The following is a 26825-nucleotide window of genomic DNA, read 5'->3' on the forward strand; positions in this document are numbered from 1 at the left end:
ACAAATTGGCTTAAACATCTCAAGACTTCAGTCAGGAAGTTAAAGCTTGGTGGCAAATTGGTCTTCCAAATGGACAATAGCCCCAAGCATAGTTCCAAAGTTGTGGCAAAATGGTTTAAGGACAACAAAGTCAAGGTATTGGAGTGGCCATCACAAAGCCCTGACCTTATACCTATAGAAAATGTGTGAGCAGAACTGATAAACTGATAAACGTCTACTGAATAGAACTTCCGCACTCAACAACCCGGTCGCATTCCGCTTCGCTCCACAGGTAGTATCACATTTTTCATTTCATTTCTTTACAGCACAACGGTTTGATTTGTTTGATCGTAGCTAGCTACATAGCTAGCTACATAGCCGTCTGTGTATCAAAGATAATTGTGTAGTCTAGAGCGATTTTCTAGGTTAGCTAGCCAGCTATTGTCGTTCTTTTAACGCAACGTAACGTAATCAACACTGCTAGCTAGCCAGCTAGCCCCCGAATAGCAGCACTGTATAAACTATTACACTCAACGGAACGACTTGATTAGTGTAGTGTCAACAACGCAGCCACTGCCAGCTAGCCTACAAAGTCAACAACGCAGCCACTGCCAGCTAGCCTACTTCAGCAGTATTGTATCATTTTAATCATTTTAGTCAATAAGATTCTTGCTACGTAAGCTTAACTTTCTGAACATTCGAGACGTGTAGTCCACTTGTCATTCCAATCTCCTTGCATTAGCGTAGCCTCTTCTGTAGCCTGTCAACTATGTGTCTGTCTATCCCTGTTCTCTCCTCTCTGCACATACCATACAAACGCTCCACACCGCGTGGCCGCTGCCACCCTAATCTGGTGGTCCCAGCGCGCACGACCCACGTGGAGTTCCAGGTCTCCGGTAGCCTCTGGAACTGCCGATCTGCGGCCAACAAGGCAGAGTTCATCTCAGCCTATGCCTCCCTCCAGTCCTCGACTTCTTGGCACTGACAGAAACATGGATCACCACAGATAACACTGCTACTCCTACTGCTCTCTCTTCGTCCGCCCACGTGTTCTCGCACACCCCGAGAGCTTCTGGTCAGCGGGGTGGTGGCATCGGGATCCTTATCTCTCCCAAGTGGTCATTCTCTCTTTCTCCCCTTACCCATCTGTCTATCGCCTCCTTTGAATTTCATGCTGTCACAGTTACCAGCCCTTTCAAGCTTAACATCCTTATCATTTATCGCCCTCCAGGTCCCTCGGAGAGTTCATCAATGAGCTTGATGCATTGATAAGCTCCTTTCCTGAGGACGGCTCACCTCTCACAGTTCTGGGCGACTTTAACCTCCCCACGTCTACCTTTGACTCATTCCTCTCTGCCTCCTTCTTTCCACTCCTCTCCTCTTTTGACCTCACCCTCTCACCTTCCCCCCTACTCACAAGGCAGGCAATACGCTCGACCTCATCTTTACTAGATGCTGTTCTTCCACTAACCTCATTGCAACTCCCCTCCAAGTCTCCGACCACTACCTTGTATCCTTTTCCCTCTCGCTCTCATCCAACACTTCCCACACTGCCCCTACTCGGATGGTATCGCGCCGTCCCAACCTTCGCTCTCTCTCCCCCGCTACTCTCTCCTCTTCCATCCTATCATCTCTTCCCTCTGCTCAAACCTTCTCCAACCTATCTCCTGATTCTGCCTCCTCAACGCTCCTCTCCTCCCTTTCTGCATCCTTTGACTCTCTATGTCCCCTATCTTCCAGGCCGGCTCGGTCCTCCCCTCCCGCTCCATGGCTTGACGACTCATTGCGAGCTCACAGAACAGGGCTCCGGGCAGCCGAGCGGAAATGGAGGAAAACTCGCCTCCCTGCGGACCTGGCATCCTTTCGCTCCCTCCTCTCTACATTTTCCTCCTCTGTCTCTGCTGCTAAAACCACTTTCTACCACTCTAAATTTCAAGCATCTGCCTCTAACCCTAGGAAGCTCTTTGCCACCTTCTCCTCCTCCTGAATCCTCCTCCCCCTCCCCCTCCTCCTCCCTCTCTGCAGATGACTTCGTCAACCATTTTGAAAAGAAGGTCGACGACATCCGATCCTCGTTTGCTAAGTCAAACGACACTGCTGGTTCTGCTCACACTGCCCTACCCTGTGCTCTGACCTCTTTCTCCCTCTCTCTCCAGATGAAATCTCGCGTCTTGTGACGGCCGGCCGCCCAACAACCTGCCCGCTCGACCCTATCCCCTCCTCTCTTCTCCAGACCATTTCCGGAGACCTTCTCCCTTACCTCACCTCGCTCATCAACTTATCCCTGACCGCTGGCTACGTCCCTTCCGTCTTCAAGAGAGCGAGAGTTGCACCCCTTCTGAAAAAACCTACACTCGATCCCTCCGATGTTAACAACTACAGACCAGTATCCCTTCTTTCTTTTCTCTCCAAAACTCTTGAACGTGCCGTCCTTGGTCAGCTCTCCCGCTATCTCTCTCAGAATGACCTGCTTGATCCAAATCAGTCAGGTTTCAAGACTAGTCATTCAACTGAGACTGCTCTTCTCTGTATCACGGAGGCGCTCCGCACCGCTAAAGCTAACTCTCTCTCCTCTGCTCTCATCCTTCTAGACCTATCGGCTGCCTTCGATACTGTGAACCATCAGATCCTCCTCTCCACCCTCTCCGAGTTGGGCATCTCTGGCGCGGCCCACGCTTGGATTGCGTCCTACCTGACAGGTCGCTCCTACCAGGTGGCGTGGCGAGAATCTGTCTCCTCACCACGCGCTCTCACCACTGGTGTCCCCCAGGGCTCTGTTCTAGGCCCTCTCCTATTCTCGCTATACACCAAGTCACTTGGCTCTGTCATAACCTCACATGGTCTCTCCTATCATTGCTATGCAGACGACACACAATTAATCTTCTCCTTTCCCCTTCTGATGACCAGGTGGCGAATCGCATCTCTGCATGTCTGGCAGACATATCAGTGTGGATGACGGATCACCACCTCAAGCTGAACTTCGGCAAGACGGAGCTGCTCTTCCTCCCGGGGAAGGACTGCCCGTTCCATGATCTCGCCATCACGGTTGACAACTCCATTGTGTCCTCCTCCCAGAGCGCTAAGAACCTTGGTGTGATCCTGGACAACACCCTGTCGTTCTCAACTAACATCAAGACGGTGGCACGTTCCTGTAGGTTCATGCTCTACAACATCCGCAGAGTACGACCCTGCCTCACACAGGAAGCGGCGCAGGTCCTAATCCAGGCACTTGTCATCTCCCGTCTGGATTACTGCAACTCGCTGTTGGCTGGGCTCCCTGCCTGTGCCATTAAACCCCTACAACTCATCCAGAACGCCGCAGCCCGTCTAGTGTTCAACCTTCCCAAGTTCTCTCACGTCACCCCGCTCCTCCGCTCTCTCCACTGGCTTCCAGTTGAAGCTCGCATCCGCTACAAGACCATGGTGCTTGCCTACGGAGCTGTGAGGGGAACGGCACCTCAGTACCTCCAGGCTCTGATCAGGCCCTACACCCAAATAAGGGCACTGCGTTCATCCACCTCTGGCCTGCTCGTCTCCCTACCACTGAGGAAGTACAGTTCCCGCTCAGCCCAGTCAAAACTGTTCGCTGCTCTGGCTCCCCAATGGTGGAACAAACTCCCTCACGACGCCAGGACAGCGGAGTCAATCACCACCTTCCGGAGACACCTGAAACCCCACCTCTTTAAGGAATACTTAGGATAGGATAAAGTAATCCTTCTCACCCCCTCCCCCCTTAAAATATTTAGATGCACTATTGTAAAGTGGCTGTTCCACTGGATGTCATAAGGTGAATGCACCAATTTGTAAGTCGCTCTGGATAAGAGCGTCTGCTAAATGACTTAAATGTAAATGTAAATAAAGCGTGTGCAAGCAAGGAGGCCTACAAACCTGACTCAGTTACAGCAGCTCTGTCAGCAGGAATGGGCCAACATTCACTCAACTTATTGTGGGAAGCTTGTGGGAGGTTAACCGAAAGTTTGACCCACGTTAAACAATTTAAAGGCAATGTCAACTTCTGACCCACTAGGAATGTGATGAAAGAAATAAAAGCTGAAATAGATCATTCACTCTGCTATTATTCTGACATTTCATATTCTTAAAATAAAGTGGTGATCCTAACTGACTTGGCTCATTCATTCCCCTCCTCTCCCCTGTAACTATTCCCCAGGTCGTTGCTGCAAATGTTCTCAGTCAACTTACCTGGTAAAATAGCGGATAAATAAATAAATAAAATGACTTGGAATTTTTACTAGAACTAGAATCTCCCCTTTCTGTAGAGTTCGGATGCTACTGACATTTTTTTTAAATGCACAAAAACAGATATCTCTAGCTCAAACTGACATATTTTGATGAGGAGTTTTGTATTATGTTAAATACCGGTCATGTCTCAGGCTGGACACATTGGCAGTCAGGATCTCTATTCTCCACTGAGTGTTGTTAACACCCCATGTTTCCCCTTATCCCTTATTGGTGAAAAGAAACTGTGTTCGGAGATGAAACACCTAAGTTCTTCAAACTGGCATGGAAGTGGCTAGAGTCTTAAGAGGTGTCAGGATAATTAGGAGTCTGAAACTAGGGTATTTGGTGCAGTGTACAGTATATAGGGAATAGGGTGTCATTTGGGATGGAGAGCCCTGCACGGGCATGAATTTTAAGCCTGAGCCCTAACCATACCCGCGACATTCAGGCCCGATTGCTTCTGCCAAATTTAAAACCCAGACCTGCCGGAAACCCAAAATCAGAAATAAATTCCTTAGTTAATAAAAACCATTAGATGCTCTTCTCTGTCTGTCTCTCGCTTCCTGCACGCAGGCATAACAATGGCTTGGGCTGCTCTCCTCAATGAGACACGAGAAAGCTGTGGGCTACTTTGACACTCTAAACTCTGACGAAACTCAAGGAACATTATTATTTTCTGTGAAATAGTCCTGTCTTATATTTGATGAGGTCGAAGCGCTTCTGACACCATGTTATGATTATATCAGATATGACTGTACTGTGTAGCAGAGCACAAGCAAATGGCTCAGATTCACAATGTTCATCCCCAACCAAACTCTAGTTGAGTTTCATTTTTAATTGAACCTTTATTTAACTAGGCAAGTCCGTTATGAACAAATTCTTATTTACAATGATGGCTTAGGAAGAGTGGGTTAACTGCATTGTTCAGGGGCAGAACAACAGATTTTTAACTAGTCAGCTTGGGGATTCGATCAAGCAACCTTTCGGTTACTGGCCCAACACTCTAACCAAACAGGCCCTACCCGGCTCTAACCCGATGTATAATGTCGGGGCCCGTCGGGTTCAGGTTGGATAGCAGAGCTCTATTGGGATGCAGCCTTTGGCTCGAGTTCTCAGCTCTAGTCTAGGACACAAAGTAAGGCACTTTGAAATGGCAAACCATATCAAAACACTCAAAAAGAACTCAGAGCTACTTCCCAAATAGTCAGGCCAATCTGGCCAAATTGCGCACAACAAGGTAACAATGATTATAATTAAATACGCCAGAAGTTCCAGACGAATGATTCTGCTCAATTCAAGGGCAAATTTGAGGACCATCTGTTCGCCGGGCTCCGTGGCACACCTCATGGCGGTGTGTGGGAGGATGATGCAAAGGCCGTTGCCGCCACCTCCTCGCACTTAAAATACTGTAGCTAACGACAACCCAACCAAATGGCTATTACCCTTTTAAAAGCCGTGACAAATAGAATTATGTTTACAATGTTTACAAACTTTGTTCTGGGAATAGGAAAAGGCCAATTTTGACAAAATGAAAGGGTTCTTCGTTTAACTAGGTCCGATATGATGCAATCAATGGCTTTGTTCAGAATTGTGGCTCATTGATAAGATAAATCAGGCAAAGCCTATTATATGGCTGAAATCTCCAAGGGATATTCTTCCACAAAATCAGAGTTTTTAGGAAATAGAAGTAGATATGCAGTAAACTTGGTCCAATATTTTGATGCTTTATCTAGAAACAATGGGATGCCGTCTGCACTCTTCTATAGTCCTTATTTCAAAAATAATGTCAACACATGTTTCAAAAACAGGATGAAGGAAAGGGTAGATACTAGATCTAGTTCATGTTGTACAGATCCCGATATAGATGTGTGCCTTCAACATCTGACTGTGCCCTTCTTTCATAGAAGACCTCTCATGTCTTGCCGTCCAGCCACTATATTTGATGCCTTGCTCTTTGGCAGCCCAATGGTGACTACTGGGAGCTCACTTTTTTTGACAGCTCTAGGTGGAAATGTTGTCCTCGTAGAAACCAGGACGACTTAGAAGAGCACATTATTTCCATGTTTTCGGCTTATTTCATCTATTAGTACGGAGGGGTCAGACAGAAGGAAGAGCGATTGAGTAGCCTGCTGTGGGATTAAAGTACTTATGGGAATTTACCTTGATTAGAAGAGAATAACAGCATGAGCCAGTTCAAATCCCCAGTGACTGGATCTGTGACTCAATATTCAGCTAGGCCTATTGACATGCGCTCTGCCCCAAATTGCGGGCTTGCCAAATAGGCATAGGCCTACAAGCTTGTGATTTGAAACAATCCACAGCTATGTTTTTTTTTAAAGAAGCCAATGGTCGTCAATTTTTCTGTGAAGTGATGCCCTCTGGTGAAGTATTTTTTAATGATTTTAATCATTTTGGTATAGACAGGAGAAATTACATAATTTTGGCAAATGCATTTCCATTTACTTCCCTATTGGACCCACCGCTATGCCATTTCTCTACTGTTCTATTGGTTTTCATATGAACTTTTTTCCGTTGTCCAGAAGCCAAAAGCACAATCCTGCTCATATTAGAAACCCATCCTGGTTGTTGCACCTTAAATTCCACTCCTTTCTAAGTTTCTAACAGAGATTTGTTATCTCTGTCACATATGGAACCGCTATCAGGTGCACTGTTTAGAATGGTGTTCTCCCACAAATTGCATTTTGGCAAATGTTTCAAAATTAGGTTTAATTGGTTGCTTCATTACGATTTGCATGTTCTGTTAAGATGCACTAAATGTGATTTATGTCATTCTGACATTCTGAGAACCGTGGATGAATGCCCTAATGTGCTTTGCACCCAATGCATATGGGTCCAGGTAAATTCAAATCTTCCCGGTCACATTGTATAGTGCCACATTGTCCTAACGGAAACAATGTCATCCATATATACTTTATCAGTATATTGCTGTACTGACAAATATACAACAATATATTAAGCAATATATTGAAATACACTGAGTATACCAGACATTAGGAACACATTCGTAATATTGAGTTGCTTTTCAGATCAAACTCAAATTGGTCGGGGCATGGACTCTACAAGGTGTCGAAAGTGTTCCACAGTGATGCTGACCGATGTTGACTCCAATGCATCCCACTGTTTTGTCAAGCTGGCTGGATGTCCTTTGGGTTGTGGACCAATCTTGATACACATGGAAAAACCCAGCCGCGTTGCAGTTCTTGACACAAACCGGTGCGCCTGGCATCTACTACCATACCTAGCTCAAAGACACTTAAATCTTTTGTCTTTGTTTGAAAATACTGGGATGTCTGGGACTGCTCAAAGATGGGATCAGTAGCCCTCAGATTGCATTTTTGACTTGCTCACATTAAATGAGCATTGGGGACGCCCTAAGTAGGCAACGAAATGGGGATTTTGTGCCCGATCACAAAAACTTGTCTTGAACATCTAAAATCAGTACCAAAATTGCGTAGTGTAGGTCCGGCCTTAATAACTTTAATCACAAAAAGGATAAAGACCTGACCACACTGGAAGTTATAGACCTGTCAACCTTCGTAATGTGGATGGAAAGATATTATCTTAAGAATCTTGCCTCTAGACTGGAGAAAACTATTCCAGATATCATCCACTCTGACCAGGTTGGCTTTGGGAACTTAAGTGATAGCTTCAGACGTTTGTGGCTGAATAAATCTGGATCCTGCCCTGGTTTTTCAAGTTTGTCCTCAGTAGATTAGGTTTGGTTCTGGGTTTATGAATTGATGTCCTGTTTTTCAGGTCCTATGACAGCTGTACAGACTAATGGAATGATTTCGCAATTGTTTATTTATCTAGATCTACAAAACTGGAGGACCCTCTCTCTCCTTTGCTGTTTTTGATAGCGATAGAACCTCTGGTGATATCTATAAGGGGAATCCCAGAGATTCAACAAGTATATAGGGGAGAGGAATACAAATTGTTCTTATAAGCTGATGACATTGTGTTGCTGATTAAAAACTCCATGTCATTGATCCAACCACTGCTCAAAACTGTGGAGATACGTTCTGTTATTTCCGGATACAAGTCTAATTGGCATAGATCTGAGGCTATGCCAGTCTCTACAATACTCCCGTCAGCTATGGTTAACCCCTTCTGATTGCAAGTGTATGCAATCGGGTATGAATTATCTGGGGATTGTGTTGACATTTGAGTTAGATAAGATAGTGGATATCAATATGCTTCTAGTCCTCCAACAAAGAAAACAAAACATTGACAAGTGGAAGTTGTTCAATCCTAGTTTATGGGGGGGAACTTTTATTCAATTAAAATGATGGTTACTCCTAAGTTTAATTATATTTAAATGGTTACTCCTATGTTTAATTATATTTAAATGATGCTACTGATATGCATTCCATCATACATTTTTAAGCAGTATAATTGCATCATTAAAGAGCAACTGAAAGCACAGATTCCGCATGTGTTTCTCTGGTTGCTAATGAAGAAAAACGAGATTTCAGTCTTGGCGTTGTGGTTTGATGTGGTAGTTACTGATGTGTCTCCCATGAGTCACCGTAGGAACAATGGCAGTATCAGTTCTTCAAAGTAGTAAGTGCATCTAAGATAACTCAAGAATTTTGTAATTAAATTAGAAGTCTTTGCAGGGGAAGTTTTAGTCGCGCAATTTTAAATCTAGCTACGGTATTTAATAAGTAAAAAATGTGCAATCCGCTGTGCTGCTGGGCAGGTCAGTCTCACAGTCTGTGTGTTCTGCGGCAGCATTGGATAGAGTGCAATCACTGCAGCTGTGTATCCCGTGTTACTGGGCAAGTGTCGAAATCAAAAACCAATGCTGAAGTAAGTTATGATGAACCTTTCGATGAGATTGACTTTATCACCAAAATTATTATATGCAGTCAATTTTGACACTAGAATGTTTGTCTAATATCGATGCCACATAGGCCGTTTTCTATCAGAGAAGTTGTTTGTTGCCTTCAGTTGTGCTTTAAATACTTTACATGGGAGGGAAAAAAGACCATGCATTGGTATGCTGAAAATACATGCCCTAAAGAAAGAGGGATATGACTCCCGGCAAGGCCGGTCCATGCCGTTCTGACGCTAGGCAAGACCAAAAAATGACAACCCTGCAAAAATTGGATCGTCCCAGTAAGCAAAATTAAGTCTAAAACACGTATTTTCCAGGCGTTGAAGTTACATGCTGACCTGACCAGACCGGACACGTCGTGTGCGTCGCAAAATAAATGTAGAAATCCATGTTATTCAATTATTGCACCCACACTGCTCGCAGGCGCCAACGAGTGTCTGCGATGCCAATGGCTAAAATATAACTCCTTTCTATTTCTGACAAAGATCGCACTGAAAGTCCTGCCTCTCCCAACTCCTCATTGGTTTATAGAAGCAGGTACCTACGTGCCATCTCCTCATTAGTTATACCCACGTGGGTGATTGAAAGACAAACTGTTTTGCCGGTCGTCGTGGTAATACTATGAACGTTTAGATGCAATCACCATATAAGTTCAAAGATGAAAAAGCTTGGAAGGAGGAGAGATGACTAGAAACTATTCATTTGATGTTTTATGTGTGGATTAATTGTCGGAGTAGAGGACCTTGTGCATCAGGTAAAATAACAACTCAATGTTTATATCCCAGGACAAATTAGCTAGCAACAAATTAATATCATTGGTTCAGAGTTTGTTTTGATATTTTAACCTGGGTGTCGTGATCGCGTTTGGTGTAGGGGGACAAAATAAATGTATGCGCACGTGTTCAGTCGGTTTGGGTTCCGTGTTCCGTTCTGAAGGTGAAAATATGCATTTTTCCCAGACATTGAAATAAAAACGTATCATCTGGATGTTGAAATCAGGTTTCTTTTCAGTTCTGAATGAAGGTTGAAACTATGCATTTTTTGTATGTTGAAATCAGGCAAATTTTGGGTTCTGATTGAAAGTTGAAAAGACGTCATTTATAGACGTCGATGTTTGGGCTTAATCGAAAACCGGACAAAAAAAATATATTTAAAAAATAATAATAATAATAATTTAAATTTTAAAAAAAAATCGATGTCCGGGGACGATGAAATCAAGGCCGGTCCAAATCTGAACCAAACATAGACGTCCAGGGAAATCAAGGCTGGTCTGGACTACACAAAAAAAAAGACGCCCAAAAGGCATCAGCATCGGTCCGTTCTTACTGTGATTAAAATAACTGGCAATGTCAGTGTGCTGATTCAATGAATGATGGTGCTGAGTTTGCCTTTTAGACCAACATTTCATTTTAAGGTGCTCCAGAGCTTTTTACTGTCATTCTTCATATAATTTCTTTGTTTCATAGTGTGGTTTCTTCTTTTTATTCAGTTTAGTCACATAATTTTCTCAATTTGCAGTACTTTTGCCAATTGGTTGTGCAGACGGACTTAATTGCCATTCGTTTTACATCAAACTGACATCAGTCAGTTTACATCCGTCGTTTTACATCAGTCTAAAATAGTTGATGCATTCAAATATGGCTGCACTGTAACTATAGATGCACGTTAGCACATATGCTAATGCTAAAAATGCTTTAAAAATCTTATTTTCATCAACCATAAATCAGATTGACTCCAGATGTTATATATAATTAGTTTCTAATGAATTTTAAAAAGTTACAGCACTAGACTAAACTTAACTTGCATCATTGTTGTGATATTGAGAAAAGCATGGTAATATTATAATATTTTACACCTTTTTCTCCCCAATCTTGTGATATTCAAATTGGTAGTTACATCACTGCAACTCCCGTACGGACACAGGAGAGGTGAAGGTCGAGAGTCATACGGCCTCAGAAACACTATCCTGCCAAGCAGCACTGTTTCTTGACACACTGCTCACTTAACCCAGATGCAAGCCGCACCAATGTGTTGGTGTACAACTGGTGACCGTGTCAGCGTGCGGTCGGCCCGTCACAAGGGGTCGCTAGAGCACGATAGGACAAAGACATCCTGGCTGGTCAAATCCTCCTCTAAATCCAGAAAAAACTGGGCCAATTGGGCGCTGCCTCATGTGTCTCCCAGTCACATACGGCTGCGGCACAGCCTGGGATTGAACGCTGGTCTGTAGTGACGCCTCAAGCACGGCGATGCAGTGCCTTAGATCACTGCGCTACTCAGGTTGGTAAAGCTTTTACTGATTGTACCTAAAGTGTCATGTTTGTCATTCATTGTCATGTCTTGTCCCTGTGCTCCCCATGCTATTCGTTTCCCTCTGCTGGTCTTGTTTGGTTCTATCCTTCTCTCTCCCCCTCCCTCTCTCACTCTCTCGCTCTCTCTTCTCTCTGTCGTTCCGTTCCTGCTCCCAGCTGTTCCTATTCCCTAATCACCATTTAGTCTTTCCACACCTGTTCCCGATCCTTTCCCTGATTAGACTCCCTATTTATTCCTTTGTGATCCGTTCCTGTTCCGTCGGTTCCTTGTTTTGTATTCCATGCTGTAATTGCGTTTCGCCCTGTCCTGTCGTGTTTTTTGCCGTGATTGTGTATCACCCTGTCCTGTCGTGTTTTGTGCCTTCTTCAGACGCTGCGTGTGAGCAGGTGTCTCAGTTGACTACGGCCTGCGCCTACCCGAAGCGACCTGCAGTCTGTGGCCGCTTCTCCAGTTGTTTTCCCCTCTACTATCTAGAGGATTTCAGTTATTCGGTTTTGAGCATTAATAAACTCTGTTTCTGTTAAGTCGCGTTTGGGTCCTCCTTCACCTGCATGACATAAAGGAAGATTGTCATGTAGGAACTGATTAGTTGTTTTGTTATCCAGCTGATCTTGTGTCCTCTCTATCATCCTGCGAACCCCGTCCATTGCTGCTTGCAGCTATATTTGTATTTATTATTACATTTAATTGAACAGGGGCAACATACAACAAAACACAAGTCTCAGTACACTTCAGAATAGATGCGTTGAAACAGATTTTGGAAAACCCTGCTCTACACCAGATTTTTTTGGGGTAGAAAATTAGACGCCTTCATAAACAAAACAGTTTTTTGGGGGAAAAAAATCAAATTAGGCTAAACACAAAAACGTTTTTGGTAGTGCCCTTTAAAAACATTGGTGTTGCGCATTAAAATCAGTTATGTTTTGCCTAATTCATTTTTCCCCCAATTCTTTTTTAAATCATAAAAACAGCTGAATGTGATGTTCTATGCTCACAACAATACTTAAACCACATCAAATCCAATGTTGTCACATGCTCCAAATACAACAGTGGAATGCTTACTTACAAGCCCTTAACCAACAATGCAGTTAAGAAAAATACAAAAAAATAAATAAAATAAAAGTAACAAATAAAGAGCAGAAGTAAAATAACAATAGCTAGGCTATATACAGGGGGTACCAGTACAGAGTCAGTGTGCAGGGGCACCTGTTAGTCAAGGTAATTGAAGTAATATGTACATGTAGGTAGAGGGGTAGAAGCTGTTTAGAAGCCTCTTGGACCTAGACGTGGCGCTCCGGTACTGCTTGCCATGTGGTAGCAGAGAGAACAGTCTATGACTAGGGTGGCTGGAGTCGTTGACCATTTTTAGGGCCTTCCTCTGACAATGCCTGGTATAGAGGTCCTGGATGGCAGGAAGTTTGGCCCCAATGATGTACTGGTCCGTTCGCACTACCCTCTGTTGTGCCTTGCAGTAGGAGGCCGAGCAGTTGCCATACCAGGCAGTGATGCAACCTGTCAGGATGCTCTCGATGGTGCAGCTGTAGAACCTTGAGAATCTGAGAACCCATGTCAAATCTGTTCAGTCTCCTGAGGGGGAATAGGTTTGGTCTTGCCCTCTTCACGACTGGCTTGGTGTGCTTGGAACATGACCTCCTCCCTATAGGCTGTCTCATCGTTGTTGGTGATCAGGCCTACCACTGTTGTGTCATCAGCAGGGGACTGAGCACCCACCCCTCAGGGACCCATGTGTTGAGGATCAGCGTGGCGGATGTGTTGTTACCTACCCTTACCACCTGGGGGGCAGCCCGTCAGGAAGTCCAGGATCGAGTTGCAGAGGGAGGTGTTTAGTCCAAGGGTCCTTAGCTTAGTGATGAGCTATGAGGGCACTATGGTGTTGAACGCTGAGCTGTAGTCAATGAATAGCATTCTCACATAGGTGTTCCTTTTGTCCAGGTGTGAAAGGACAGTGTGAAGTGCAATAGAGATTGCATCATCTGTGGATCTGTTGGGTCAGTATGCACATTGGAGTGGGTCTAGGGTTTCTGGGATAATGGTGTTGATGTGAGCCATGACCAGCCTTTCAAAGCACTGCATGACTGCAGACGTGAGTGCTATGGGTCGGTTGTACTTAAGGCAGGTTATCTTAGTGTTCTTGGGAACAGGGACTATGGTGGTCTGCTTGAAACATGTTGGTATTACAAGCTCAGACAGGGAGAGGTTGAAAATGTCAGTGAACTTGCCAGTTGGTCATGGCATGCTCGGAGTACACATCCTGGTAATCCGTCTGGCCCTGTGGCCTTGTGAATGTTGACCTGTTTAAAGTTCTTACTCACACCGGCTGCGGAGAGCGTGATCACACAGTTGTCTGGAACAGCTGATGTTCTCATGCATGTTTTAGTGTTACTTGCCTCTAATTTGGCTCGTCTGGTAGGCTTGTGTCACTGAGCAGCTTTTGGCTGTGCTTCCCTTTGTAGTCTGTAGTAGTCTGCAAGCCCTGCCACATCCAATGAGCATCGGAGCCGGTGTAGTACGATTCGATCTTAGTCTTGTTTTGAGGCTTTGCCTGTTTGATGGTTCCTCGGGAGGCCATAGCGGGATTTCTAATAAGCTTCCGGTTTAGAGTCCTGCTCTTTGAAAGTGGAGGCTCTACCCTTTAGCTCAGTGCGGATGTTGCCTGTAATTCATGGCTTCTGGTTGGGGTATGTACGTACAGTCACTGTGGGGACGACGTCATCGGTGCACTTATTGATGAAGCCAGTGACTGATGCCAGAGCTTTGCACGGGTCTCTGTGTGTGGAGTATAGCATAGTATAACGGATTTAGGTTTCCCTGCATTAAAGTCCTCGGCCAGTAGGGGCGCCACCTCTGGATGAGCATTTTCCTGTTTGCTTGTGGAAATCTTAGCATACAATGACATTCTAGATGGTTCTGTGCTTCCAACTTTGTGGCAACAGTTTGGGGAAGGCCCTTTCATGTTTCAGCATGACAATGCCCCAGTCCACAAAGAGAAGTCCATACAGAAATGGTCTAAACTTGTGGAGATTGTTTAAAAATAATATGCATATTTTGTGTTTCTTCAAATGCATGTGTGACCTGTGATGGAATGGCATCGGACGTGAGTTGGTGTCTTCCAAAAGGTGGAGAAGAAGTGACCTGGCAGAAGATGGTGAAACGTTCTAATGGTAAGACAGCCTGAAAAATATACCAGGCCTCGTTTTAAAGGAAGCTGACATATGTCCTGATCCAATATGTTTCCCACCTGATCACATCGATAATTTGAAATGTTGTTTTCCCCCATTGTATCATTTGGCGATGTGGCCCTGAAGGTGGTGCCTGCCACCCTGTCTCCATTGGTATACAGAATAGATGGAAGGGGAATGATATCCCCTTAACAATACAACCTGTGCATGTGCGCTAAATAATAACACATAAGACCATTACTATAATGCACTCAACCTGTCCTATCAGTGCAGCACAGAAATGCCCTTATCCAGGTGATGTGACAAAGGCATTTCCTAACAGACCTGCTAACTTTCTTTCTATACCATTTGTATTTCATATACCTTTGACTAATGGATGTTCTTATAGGCACTTTAGTATTGCCAGTCTAACAGTATAGCATCCGTCCCTCTCCTCGCTCCTACCTGGGCTCGAACCAGGAACACATCGACAACAGCCACCCTCGAAGCAGCGTTACCCCTGCAGAGCAAGGGGAATAACTACTCAAAGTCTCAGAGCGAGTGACTTTTGAAACGCTATTAGCGCGCACCCCGCTAACTAGCGAGCCATTTCACATCTCGGGAGATGAGGGAGACCTGTTTGAATGAGTGCTTACGAGCCTGCTGGTGCCTACCATCGCTCAGACTGCTCTATCAAATCATAGACTTAATTATAACACACAGAAATACGAGCCTTAGGTCATTAATATGGTCGAATCCGAAAACTATCATCTCGAAAACAAAACATTTATTCTTTCAGTGAAATACGGAACCGTTCCGTATTTTATCTAACGGGTTGCATCCAGAAGTCTAAATATTCCTGTTACATTGGTAAGGTTTAAAAATATAAAATGATATATATATGATTTTAAGAAAGGCATTGATGTTTAGGTACCTTTTTCACAAATGCGCACCGCATCGATTATATGCAACGCAGGACACGCCAGATAAACTAGTAATATCAACCATGTGTAGTTAACTAGTGATTATGATTGATTGATTGATTTTTAGAAGATAAGTTTAATGCTAGTTAGCAACTTACCTTGGCTTCTTACTGCATTCGCGTAACAGGCAGGCTCCTCATGGAGTGCAATGAGAGGCAGGTGGTTAGAGTGTTGGACTAGTTAACAGTAAGGTTGCAAGATTAAATCCCCGAGCTGACAAGGTAAAAATCAGTCGTTCTGCCCCTGAACAAGGCAGTTAACCCACCGTTCCTAGGCTGTCATTGAAAATAAGAATATGTTCATTACTGACTTGCCTAGTTAAATAAAGGTGTATACATTTAAAAAAAAATTTTTTACAAAGAAATTAAAATGTAATTATTATTTTTTAAATCGGCCAAATTGGTGTCCAAAAATACCAATTTCCGATTGTTATGAAAACTTGAAATCGGCCCCAATTAATCGGCTATTCTGTCCGTGGTCACTCTTCCTCGGTGCCCACTGTCACTGTGTCCATTTCCATCTTGTCCAGCTGTGTACAGTATGTACCATTTCACGTAAACCCTGTTTCTTGTCTGCATCGAAGTAGAGGTCCTAGTACCAAGTATCGAGCATGGTGGCGACACAGTAAAGAGGCTCAGAGAGAATGCCACTGAGTACTTTTGTAAGTTTTAACCCCACGGAATGTGTCGACAGTTTTGTCAAGCAGGCATTTCAATGCCACAACAGAAGGTATCACGTCTGCTGCAGACGCAGTTGATTAGCTTATTTCTCGAGTCAGTTGTTCGAATGGCGCTTAGAGTGTGTTCATGTTTCCAAGATTCAAACATGTTCTCAAATGCCATTGAGATGGCAGCAGCGGTATGAGAACCAGAGCATTCTTGAGCGTGCAATATGGCTTTCCTCAGTACGAAATCCTCGTCGACCCCGACTCAGCATGCTCATGGGGCTGACATCGCTGGTCCAAATGTCAGTCGTGAAGCTAATAGCAGTGACGCCCAAAACAAGTAGCTCATAGATGTACGTTTCAACAATACTGTGTAACTCTGGTAGGGCAACATCTGAAAAATTGTGTGTACCAGGGCTCGACCAGTCGTCGAAAGCCAACATCATCCACGACAGAGGACAGTTGATTGTCAAGGGCAATGAATTCCATTATCTTGGCGTTAATGGATTTCGCCTTTGAGTTGTCTCGCTGAAATGTTCTTACTCTTTCAAATGACTGCTCATCTTGAACTTGTTTGCTGAGTATTTTTCTGCTTCTGTTCTGTGTAGCGCTGTATTTCGTGGCATCATTATCTACTTACGTTATATAGGTAAGCACGTCAGCTTTGACATCGATTTTGCACATCGGTGTTAAACTAGACATCGGGCCGATGCCAATGTTAGCATTTTTAGCTAATATCGTATGTTTCCGATATGCTCAACGATATATTGTGTATCCCTACTAAGAACACAGCTCCTACCACTCCCTCTTTGTCAAGTTTCAATTGAATATTCCCCAAAGAATAACAGTTTGCTAACTCATTAGAATGATTAGCTCTGAAACCAAATTGCATAGGGTGCAATGAGAAACCACTCGTGTCCAAATGGTCCATCAATTGCTCAGCAACTACCTTCTCTGCAGCTTTAGAAATGATTGGCAGAATACTTAGAATACTTATAGGTCTATAATTATTGATCATTAAAAAAAGGTGACAACATCTGACTTCGATTCCTTTGGGTTTATGGATAAAGTAATCAAATGTGTTATTGGGGAGGTTAAAATATCTTATTTTTAAAGAACACGATCAAAACCACAGACAGTTTGGCCAATATCCCTTGTTTATTGATGGCACTGGCTGCACCAGGTCGGAGGTTTCTTTGTCTCTCTCTCTACCCTCGGATCTGAAAGAGTCTCTCGGATCCGAACGGGCACGGGTCTGTTTTCCACACAGGCTTTTTCAGAAATGGGTCTGACTGTCCTTGGGTCCAATCGGAACAGGCCTGTGTTTTACTTTTTTTTATAAAATGTATTTTAAATGCCACGAAAGCCACGATTGAATGAACCATAATAACAACATCACATTTCCCCCCTAAATGGTACCATGTGAAGATGAAATGGAACAAGATAACTGTAAAAAAACAACACATTCACACATACACATTCACAACACAAACTGCTGTTTTACTCACCGTTTTTGTCAGCGCGGCAGAAAATCTGAAAGAAAAGGGAAAACATTTAGGTATTGATTTTAACAGAGCGTCAAAATAGGGTTTCTTGCAAGGCTATTTCAAATTGAGGTCATTCATCATAAAAGACAGTTCCCAGAGACTGTGATATCCTTTTGTGTTAATGGAGCATTTGAGGGTAGGCTATTAATTGAAATATATATTGTGACAAGGAAACAAGCATGCAGAGAAATGCGTACATCCACTTATCCACACATTTATTCATAGTCATAGGATCCCTTGTAAAACAAATCAAATCTAACTCAATCCAAAGAGCATAAACCAACACTTACATGTGACAAGCAATTGCTCAATCTGATGTCTCCATCACTTGGGATAAGTGAAGAGTAATGACCTTTGACATCAGGATCCATCCCTAGCTCAACCTACGGCGTATTAATAAGCTGCCTCCGACTATCATCTTGCAGAAGTCAACAACCTCAGGGTCTTCAACTAGCCTATGACCCCTACTGTCAATGTTTATTTGCTCATAGCCCCAGACTAGTCAGTTGTGACAGATAGTGTGACCACATATCTAACACAATTGTTTTTCTATTTCAGATGCATTTGTCTGTGCTAGACAAGCTGATAAGTGCAAAGTTATGCCATTGTGTTTACTGTAAATTATAGAATTATAGTAATTATAGTAATTTTTCCAACAATTGTTCACTGACAGAATATTTCACATGATCATAATTCCAGTGGATCAGAAGTTTACATATACTAAGTTGACCGCGCCTTCAAACAGCTTGGAAAATTCCAGGAAATTATGTAATGGCTTTAGAAGCTTCTGATAGGCTAATTGACATAATTTGAGTCAATTGGAGGTGTACCTGTGGATGTATTTCAAGGCCTACCTTCAAACCCAGTGCCTCTTTGCTTGACATCATGGGAAAATCAAAAGAAATCAGCCAAGAATTAAAAAGAAAAATAATTGTAGACCTCCACAAGTCTGGTTCATCCTTGGGAGCAATTTCCAAATGCCTGAAGGTACCACATTCATCTGTACAAACAATAGTATGCAAGTATAAACACCATGGGACCATGCAGCCGTCATACCGCTCAGGAAGGAGACATGTTCTGTCTCCTAGAGATTAACGTACTTTGGTGCGAAAAGTACAGATCAATCCCAGAACAACAGCAAAGGACCTTGTGAAGATGCTGGAGGAAACAGGTAAAAAAATATCTATATCCACAGTAAAACGAGTCCCATATCGACACAACCTGAAAGGCTGCTTAGCAAGGAAGAAGCCACTGCTCCAAAAACCGCCATAAAAAAAGTTAGACTACGGTTTGCAACTGCACATGGGAACAAAGATTATACTTTTTGGAGAAATGTCCTCTGGTCTGATGAAACAAAAATAGAACTGTTTGGCCATCATGACCATCGTTAGCTTTGGATAAAAAAGGGGGATGCTTGCAAGCTGAAAACCATCCCAACCGTGAAGCACGCAGGAGGGATTTGTGCACTTCACAAAATATCATCATGAGGATGGAAAATTATGTGGATATATTGAACCAACATCTCAAGACATCAGTCAGGAAATTACAGCTTGGTCGCAAATGGGTCTCCCAAATGGACAATGACCGCAAGCATACTTCCAACGTTGTGGCAAAATGGCTTAAGGGCAACAAAGTCAAGGTATTGGAGTGGCTATCACAAAGCCTGACCTCAATCCTATAGAAAATGTGTGGGCAGAACTGAAAAAGCATGTGCGAGCAAGGAGGCCTACACACCTGACTCAGTTACACAGGCTCTGTCAGGAGGAATGGGCCAAAATTCGCCCAACTTATTGTGGGAAGCTTGTGGAAGGCTACCTGAAACTTTTGACCCAAGTTCAACAATTAAAAGGCAATGCTACCAATTACTAATTGAGTGCATGTCAACTTCTGACCCACTGGGAATGTGATGAAAGAAATACAAGCTGAAATAAATCCTTCTCTACAATTATTCTGACATTTCACATTCTTAAAATAGTGGGGAACCTAACTGACCTAAGACAGGGAATTCTTACTGTGATTAAATGTCAGGAATTGTGAAAAACGGAGTTTAAATGTAATTGGTAAGGTGTACGTAAACTTCCGAATTCAACTGTATATTCCCATGATTAATTTTGCTTGTTTTAATGACAGATTTGAAAACATATATTTTACACTTCAATGAAAAAAAAAAAATCACATTGAATGTAACATCTTAGCTTTCCTGTCTTCCTTGGAAATTAAAGGAAATGTATTAAAAGAAACCCATTATATCTCTAATTGTAAGTCGCTCTGGATAAGAGCGTCTGCTAAATGACTTAAATGTAAATGTAATTGGACCAACACATTCTCTTATCTGTCTAAACGTTATTTACTTGGCATTTGCTTCTAGATGGCCGTGAGAAAGGCTCAGTTGCATGGCCCCATATTTTGCTAAAGTGTTTTGAGAGGATAATGCATCATTTACAACGTGCATATAAAGGTCAGCCTTGCATCCCAGAGCGTCTCGAGTCCTACTGACACTGTTCTCTATGAGGGGAAGGAGACTGGTGCCCAAGTGACTGCCTGAGGATGATCTCCCTCGTCCCAACTTCCTGTTATTCAGTGTACGGAAACGCACGCACGATCGCACAGTTATGCACGCACGCATAGTCATGCACGCACACGCACAGTCAAGCACAAATATTTTACACACCGTCAACAAAGAAGCCATCAAACCTTTAGAGGAGAATCTTTTGAAGCGCCTGCCTTCTCCTTCTGCCTAATTCAAGCAGTTGAGATGCGAGGTTCAAATTGTGTTCAAATTGCAGCTTAAGACCATGATTATTTGTGTTCCCGATTACAAATATTACGCACAGCTTCACACTCCAATGAACTCAAAACGCTATCATAAACTGTGACTTTTCTATGTTACCGATAGGGCAAAATAGGACATTTCCAAGGGCAAATTATACAACGGTATCTCAGAACTATTTAGCCTTGTAATATATTCATATCACAGAGCTCATCCACTTATCAACCGAAAGAATTAGCCAAACATTCTCTAACGATATTTTTGGGTTGTTTATCTCGAGAGCGATAGAAAATCAAATCAAAGTTCATCAGTTGGCATTGTCAGGCAAGAGCGCATGCATCTCAATAAATCAATATTCTGAAATGCACATTACATTTTCAAAGGCAATATATTTTTTATTTAAGCGCATTCATTATTCTTCCTCTGGTTAGTGCATGGTGAGAGAGAGGGTCACATAAATAACATATGATCCCAACTCACTGTAGCCTAGTGGCTAGAGCGTTGGACTAGTAACCGGAAGGTTGCGAGTTCAAACCCCCGAGCTGACAAGGTACAAATCTGTCGTTCTGCCCCTGAACAGGCAGTTAACCCACTGTTCCCAGGCCGTCATTGAAAATAAGAATGTGTTCTTAACTGACTTGCCTGGTTAAATAAAGGTAAAATTAAAAATGAAACAAGGAATCCAATTAAAACTAGGCAGTAAAGCTTCGGAGCTTCTGTGTCACGTTCTGACCTTTATTTCCTTTGTTTTTGTATTTATTTAGTATGATCAGGGCGTGAGTTGGGGTGGGCAGTCTGTTTGTTTTTCTATGATTTGTATGTTTCGGCCTAGTATGGTTCTCAATCAGAGGCAGGTGTCATTAGTTGCCTCTGATTGAGCATCATACTTAGGTAGCCTGGGTTGCACTGTTTGTTTGTGGGTGATTGTCTACGTGAGTTGCTTGTGTCAGCACAGGTCTCATTTATAGCTTCACGGTCGTTATTTGTTCATTGTTTTTGTATAGTTTGTATTCAGTGTTCAGGGCTTTCTTTTATTAAATATTCATCATGAACACATACCACGCCGCATTTTGGTCCTCCGATCCTTCTCGCCTCTCCTCTTCAGACGAAGAGGAGGACGACCGTGACATTCGGAGTGTTATATGAATAAGACATCCACAAATGAACAGATCCAAACTCACTGTGATGATCAAGGAACACATAAACCAACTAACAAGGGATGCTGTAAAAACTACACAATAGAAGCCACTATGTCACTTTAGTGTGCTAGTGTTCAAGGTTACTGTAAAAGCCGATGTAAACAGCAGTCTATCTAAGGAGCTTTTCCACTATTGCTTCAGATCTTGACTTGTGCCAAGCTTTGCAGAAACATTGCTGCTCCTTATAACTATCTAAGATGTGCCAAATAAATGATCTCTAACTAAGGGCTCCAGCTATACATTTGGTTTGCTAACTTACTAGCTAAGTGGCTAGTTTCCGAGATCAAGCTTCTTTGTTACAGCAGAGACAATCAATCCCATCCAGGATCAAGATCCTTGGTGCCTAAAAATGTTGTGTCCAAAAAAACTAAACATTTTTCAAATACTTTTTTAGGTTTGGAGAGCAATAGCGGCCCTTGTGTGCACTGTCAGTAATATCAAATATCCCAGTATGGTACAGGAACGGTATGAAGGTATGAAAATCTGGATACTGCCCAACCCTAGTGATACCGCCCAACAAACGCACACACAGACTTGTACAGCTAACTTTGTGGAGGAACACAATTCAGTGCCATTCAAAATCACATTTTCCCTAACCCCTAACCTGTACTCTTACCTTAACTAGGGATGCACAATATATCGGTGAACATATTGGAATTGGCCGATATTAGCTAAAAATGCCAACATCAGTAACGGCCGATGTCTAGTTTAATGCCGATGTGTAAAACCGATGTTAAATCCGACGTGCATAACTATATAACGAAGGGACATGACGTAATGACGCCACGTAAAATGTTGTGCTACACAGCATTCTGAAACTAGCCCACAATGTCTGCTTTTGGGATCAAGCAGTCAACAAGTCAAGCAGTCATTTCAAAGAGTAACAAAAAAGGCAAGACAATGGAATTTCATTGCCCTTGACAATCAACCGTTCTCTGTCGTGGGTGATGTTGGATTCGCTGACTGGTCGAGCACAGGTTAACACTACCAAGTGCGTTATTCTTCCGATGTCGCCCTACCGGAGTTACACAGTAATAACGTCACTGTTATTAGCTTCACAACATTTTTTATTTTTTATTTCACCTTTATTTAACCAGGTAGGCTAGTTGAGAACAAGTTCTCATTTACAACTACGACCTGGCCAAGATAAAGCATAGCAGTGTGAACAGACAACACAGAGTTACACATGGAGTAAACAATAAACAAGTCAATAACACAGTAGAAAAAAAGAAGAAAAAAATAGTATACATTGTGTGCAAAAGGCATGAGGAGGTAGGCGAATAATTACAATTTAACAGATTAACACTGGAGTGATAAATGATCAGATGGTCATGTGCAGGAAGATATACTGGTGTGCAAAAGAGCAGAAAAGTAAATCAATAAAAACAGTAAGGGGATGAGGTAGGTAAATACATACTATGGAACGCCATTTGGGTCTTTGCGTGTCAAAAAAGATACAGTAGCACTGTCAAAGCTGTACAAAAAAAGTCAGCAAACAAGCAAACACCGGCCACAAACGATGTGTTTACAATACCGCGTAGGTAATAAAGAATAATTTGTTCGACCGCAACTTCTGGGGTAGCTAGCTTTAGCTTGGTACCTAGCTAGCACCAATACAACCAGCCTGAAAACAATGACCAGTAGAAACTGCAGTCATTTTGATTATTCTTAGCAATGACTTAGGAATCCTTGTGAGTAAGTATTAGCTAGGTTGCCACTTGTTGTTCACCTATTGAAGTTGAACTTTAGTTCATGAAAATAAATAGCTTGCCAGCTACTTAACCCTGTTGCTGTCACGCCTTGGTCTTAGTATTTTGTGTTTTCTTTCTTTATTTGGTCAGGCCAGGGTGTGACATGGGTTATTGTAGTGTGTTTTTTGTCTTGGGGTTTTGTGGGGTGTCTACGTAGTCTATGGCTGCCTGAGGCGGTTCTCAATCAGAGTCAGGTGATTATCGTTCTCTCTGATTGGGAGCCATATTTAGGCAGCCATATTCTGTGAGTGTTTCGTGGGTGATTGTTCCTGTCTGTGTTTGCACCAGATAGGGCTGTTTCGGTTTTCGTTATTTCATTTAATTTACTTTTGTAGTTTCTGTATGTATAGGTTTTCCTTCATTAAAATATCATGAATCATCATCACGCTGCATTTTGGTCCGATCCTTGTTCTACCTCTTCATCAGAGGAGGAGATAGAAGAGAGCCGTTACAGTTGCCCAAAGCTAACATTATATGCAGCCAGCTAGATTAATCTGGCTAGTATTTTTTTAAATGACCAGCACTGTAGGTGCACAAGACAACTTCACTAGCACCATAGCATACGTATCGATGAATCGTTGTGACGTATGAAATACGAGTGGTAGTGTAATCAATGTGTAATAACTACTTTAAAAAATGTATGATTGCGTTAAATGTTTTGTGTGACGTGCAGTCATATTCAGGTCCTGATTGGTCAACAAACTTATTTGACACGTCAAATAGTGCTATTTGAAACGTCAGTGTTATTTGACACGTCGAATAGTTTTAAATAGTTTATTTTTTGACAGGCAAAGACCCAAACGGCGTTCCATAGAAATCCTGGTTGAGAATGTAACGACTGAACGACTGAACAACGAAACAGCACAGCAAGTGAAAGAAATAGGTTTTAATTATGTTTTACTGGTAATGGGGACATAAGTAAAGCCAACAAAATACATTTTTGGTCAGTGTGGTGTGTTTGTGTGTGTAAGCTTTATTTAACTAGGCAAGTCAGTTAAGAATTAATTCTTATCTACAATGACGGCCTACCCCGACCAAACCCAGACGACGCTGGGCCAATTGTGCGCCGCCTTATGGGACTCCCAATCACGGCCGGATGTGATACAGCCTGGATTCGAACTAGGGACTGTAGTGATGCCTCTTGCACAGAGATGCAGTGCCTTAGACCGCTGTGTCCATGTGTGTGTGTTAACTATTTAACTGTACTGGAATGCGTAAAAAGGTTGCATTTTAAATATCGGTTATCGGTATTGTTTTATTTTTTTTACAAGGAAAATATCAGATATCGGTATCAGCCAAAAATGTAATATCAGTGCATCACTAACCCTAACCCAAAAACCTAACCTTAACCCTAGCTCCTAACCCTAACAAAATGTCCCCAGTTGGTCAAATTTTTGTTTGTTTACTATTCTTGTTAAACACACACACACACACAGCGGTTGAGTTCAATTCATGGTTGTCAAATATCATATCAGGAGTGAATGAGTGCAGCAAGGTGTGGTGGAGATATGGGCACTTAACCTCAATTGAATGTTTGTGTTGGTTACAGTAGGTCGATAATGGTGTCTTTAGCCACAATATGGCAAGATGCATTTATCATTAATTTTTAAAACAAGATGCTTACAAAACAAGTAACTTAATCTCCATGATGATTGATTATAAATACATAGAGGTTCACTGGTTTTTAACACATAGTTCAACTATGCATAATAGTTTTTCTGCATGCTTTCAAGGGTGGGTATAATTTGTGTTACGTTCCAACAGTAATCTGTTCCAAAAACTTCGTAAATTAACAAGGTTGTAAACAAACAACGCATACAAAGTTGTATAACGGGAGAATAAGATACCAGGTAGGGAGGGAGTGGGCAAATTGGTTGAGTTTTTCACTCACCGCGTTTATTCTGATTTTTTTTTGTCCTCACTCTGGTAGCCTATGTACAAACATTAAGATTAAGCTACGTGGTGCTACGTGGTGAGTTGATGCCTATTCGGCAACTAGTTAGCTAGATTAATTGATCATGCTACTTTGTATGCGTTGTTTGTTGGCATCCTTGTTATTTACGAAGTTATTGGAACAGATTCCCGTTGGAACGTTCCACAAATTATACCCACCCCCAGAATTAACATACATCAACCATAGGCAAATAAAGAATTTCAAAAGCGTGATTGCATACTGCTGTCAGAAACAGAGCTTTCAAGAGAGAATATGTGACTACTTACATCTTTGAAAATTGGAAGTCCATTAACGGGGCTATGCAGTGGCTGCGGTTGTTCCTGCTGAGAGCGAAGGTGCTTATTTTTCGCCGACTGAAGGCACATAGTGATCATCTTTGTGCACGCCAACATCTTGATGTGGAAGATGTATAGCCGACTTGTAGACAGACACCTGCTCGTTGGAAAGTGTAGCCTTTTGACAATGGGTTCAAACGTGTCGCCCTGCTCTGTTAAACCGAGGCAACAGTGCTGCAACAGTGATGTTGATCTGCAACCGTACTCCAGTAGAGATGTTGCTCTTCAACTTTCTGCGGTAGGTAACCCCACCTTCTGGAGCGCTGATTGGTCAAAATCTTTGTTGCGCATCCCTGCTAGCAAAGAGGAGGAAAATATACTACGTGGCGCAATAATAACATTCTTTTACAATATAAATGGTAGAAAAGGCTAGAATAGGTGAATTTCAAACATTAGAAGCGAATAAATTGATAGAGCTACAATAAGGATATGAAGGAAATAAAAATTGGCCTCCCGCTACCTGTAGGTTAAAGGTAGACTCAGCAAAATGAGCAGATAATGGTCCTGTTTGAGAGAATCAAAACTGTGATGTATCATGGGTAAGTTGATGTGACTGATCTACAAGTTATTTATGATGCAAGCTTTTTTACTGGGTAAAGTTCATGATGCCATTGACCTTAACAGGGGCCCCAGGACCAGTGGAAACAAAATAGCCCCATAACATCAGAGATCCACCACCATATTTTTCTGCTCATGCATTCTCATTTCAACGCCAAACCCACTACATTTACATTACATTTAAGTCATTTAGCAGACGCTCTTATCCAGAGCGACTTACAAATTGGTGCATTCACCTTATGACATCCAGTGGAACAGACACTACTGGTGTGTGTGGCCAAAGCGCTCTATTTTCATGTTATACAGCCAATGTAAGTGCCTGGAGTTTGCTAAACGGCATTGGCACTTGGATTGGAACAGATGCTTTGGTCAGATGACATGAAAATAGAGCTCTTTGGCAACGTACACCCCAGTGGTGGGTTTAGTATCTACATTTTACCTACTGTAAAATATGGTGGTGGGTCTTTGATGTCATGGGACTATTTTGCTACCA

General features: G+C 42.6%; 1 protein-coding gene across 2 annotated transcripts in view; it reads right to left on the reverse strand.

Moving 5' to 3' along the window:
- The window catches only part of LOC124003897 (N-terminal EF-hand calcium-binding protein 1-like), a 70151-nt gene extending 44159 nt beyond the window's left edge, over positions 1-25992 (reverse strand). For both annotated transcript variants that reach the window (XM_046312540.1, XM_046312539.1), the window contains exons 1-2: positions 25706-25992; positions 17727-17751 (exon numbers count right to left, since the gene is read on the reverse strand). In XM_046312540.1, the coding sequence (XP_046168496.1) occupies positions 17727-17751; positions 25706-25831 (151 nt within the window). In that variant the 5' untranslated portion in view covers positions 25832-25992. The remainder of the gene's footprint in view (positions 1-17726; positions 17752-25705) is intronic.
- Positions 25993-26825: the final 833 nt, after the last annotated feature.

Source organism: Oncorhynchus gorbuscha, linkage group LG18, assembly GCF_021184085.1.
Source record: "Oncorhynchus gorbuscha isolate QuinsamMale2020 ecotype Even-year linkage group LG18, OgorEven_v1.0, whole genome shotgun sequence".
NCBI classification, from domain to species: Eukaryota; Metazoa; Chordata; class Actinopteri; order Salmoniformes; family Salmonidae; genus Oncorhynchus; species Oncorhynchus gorbuscha.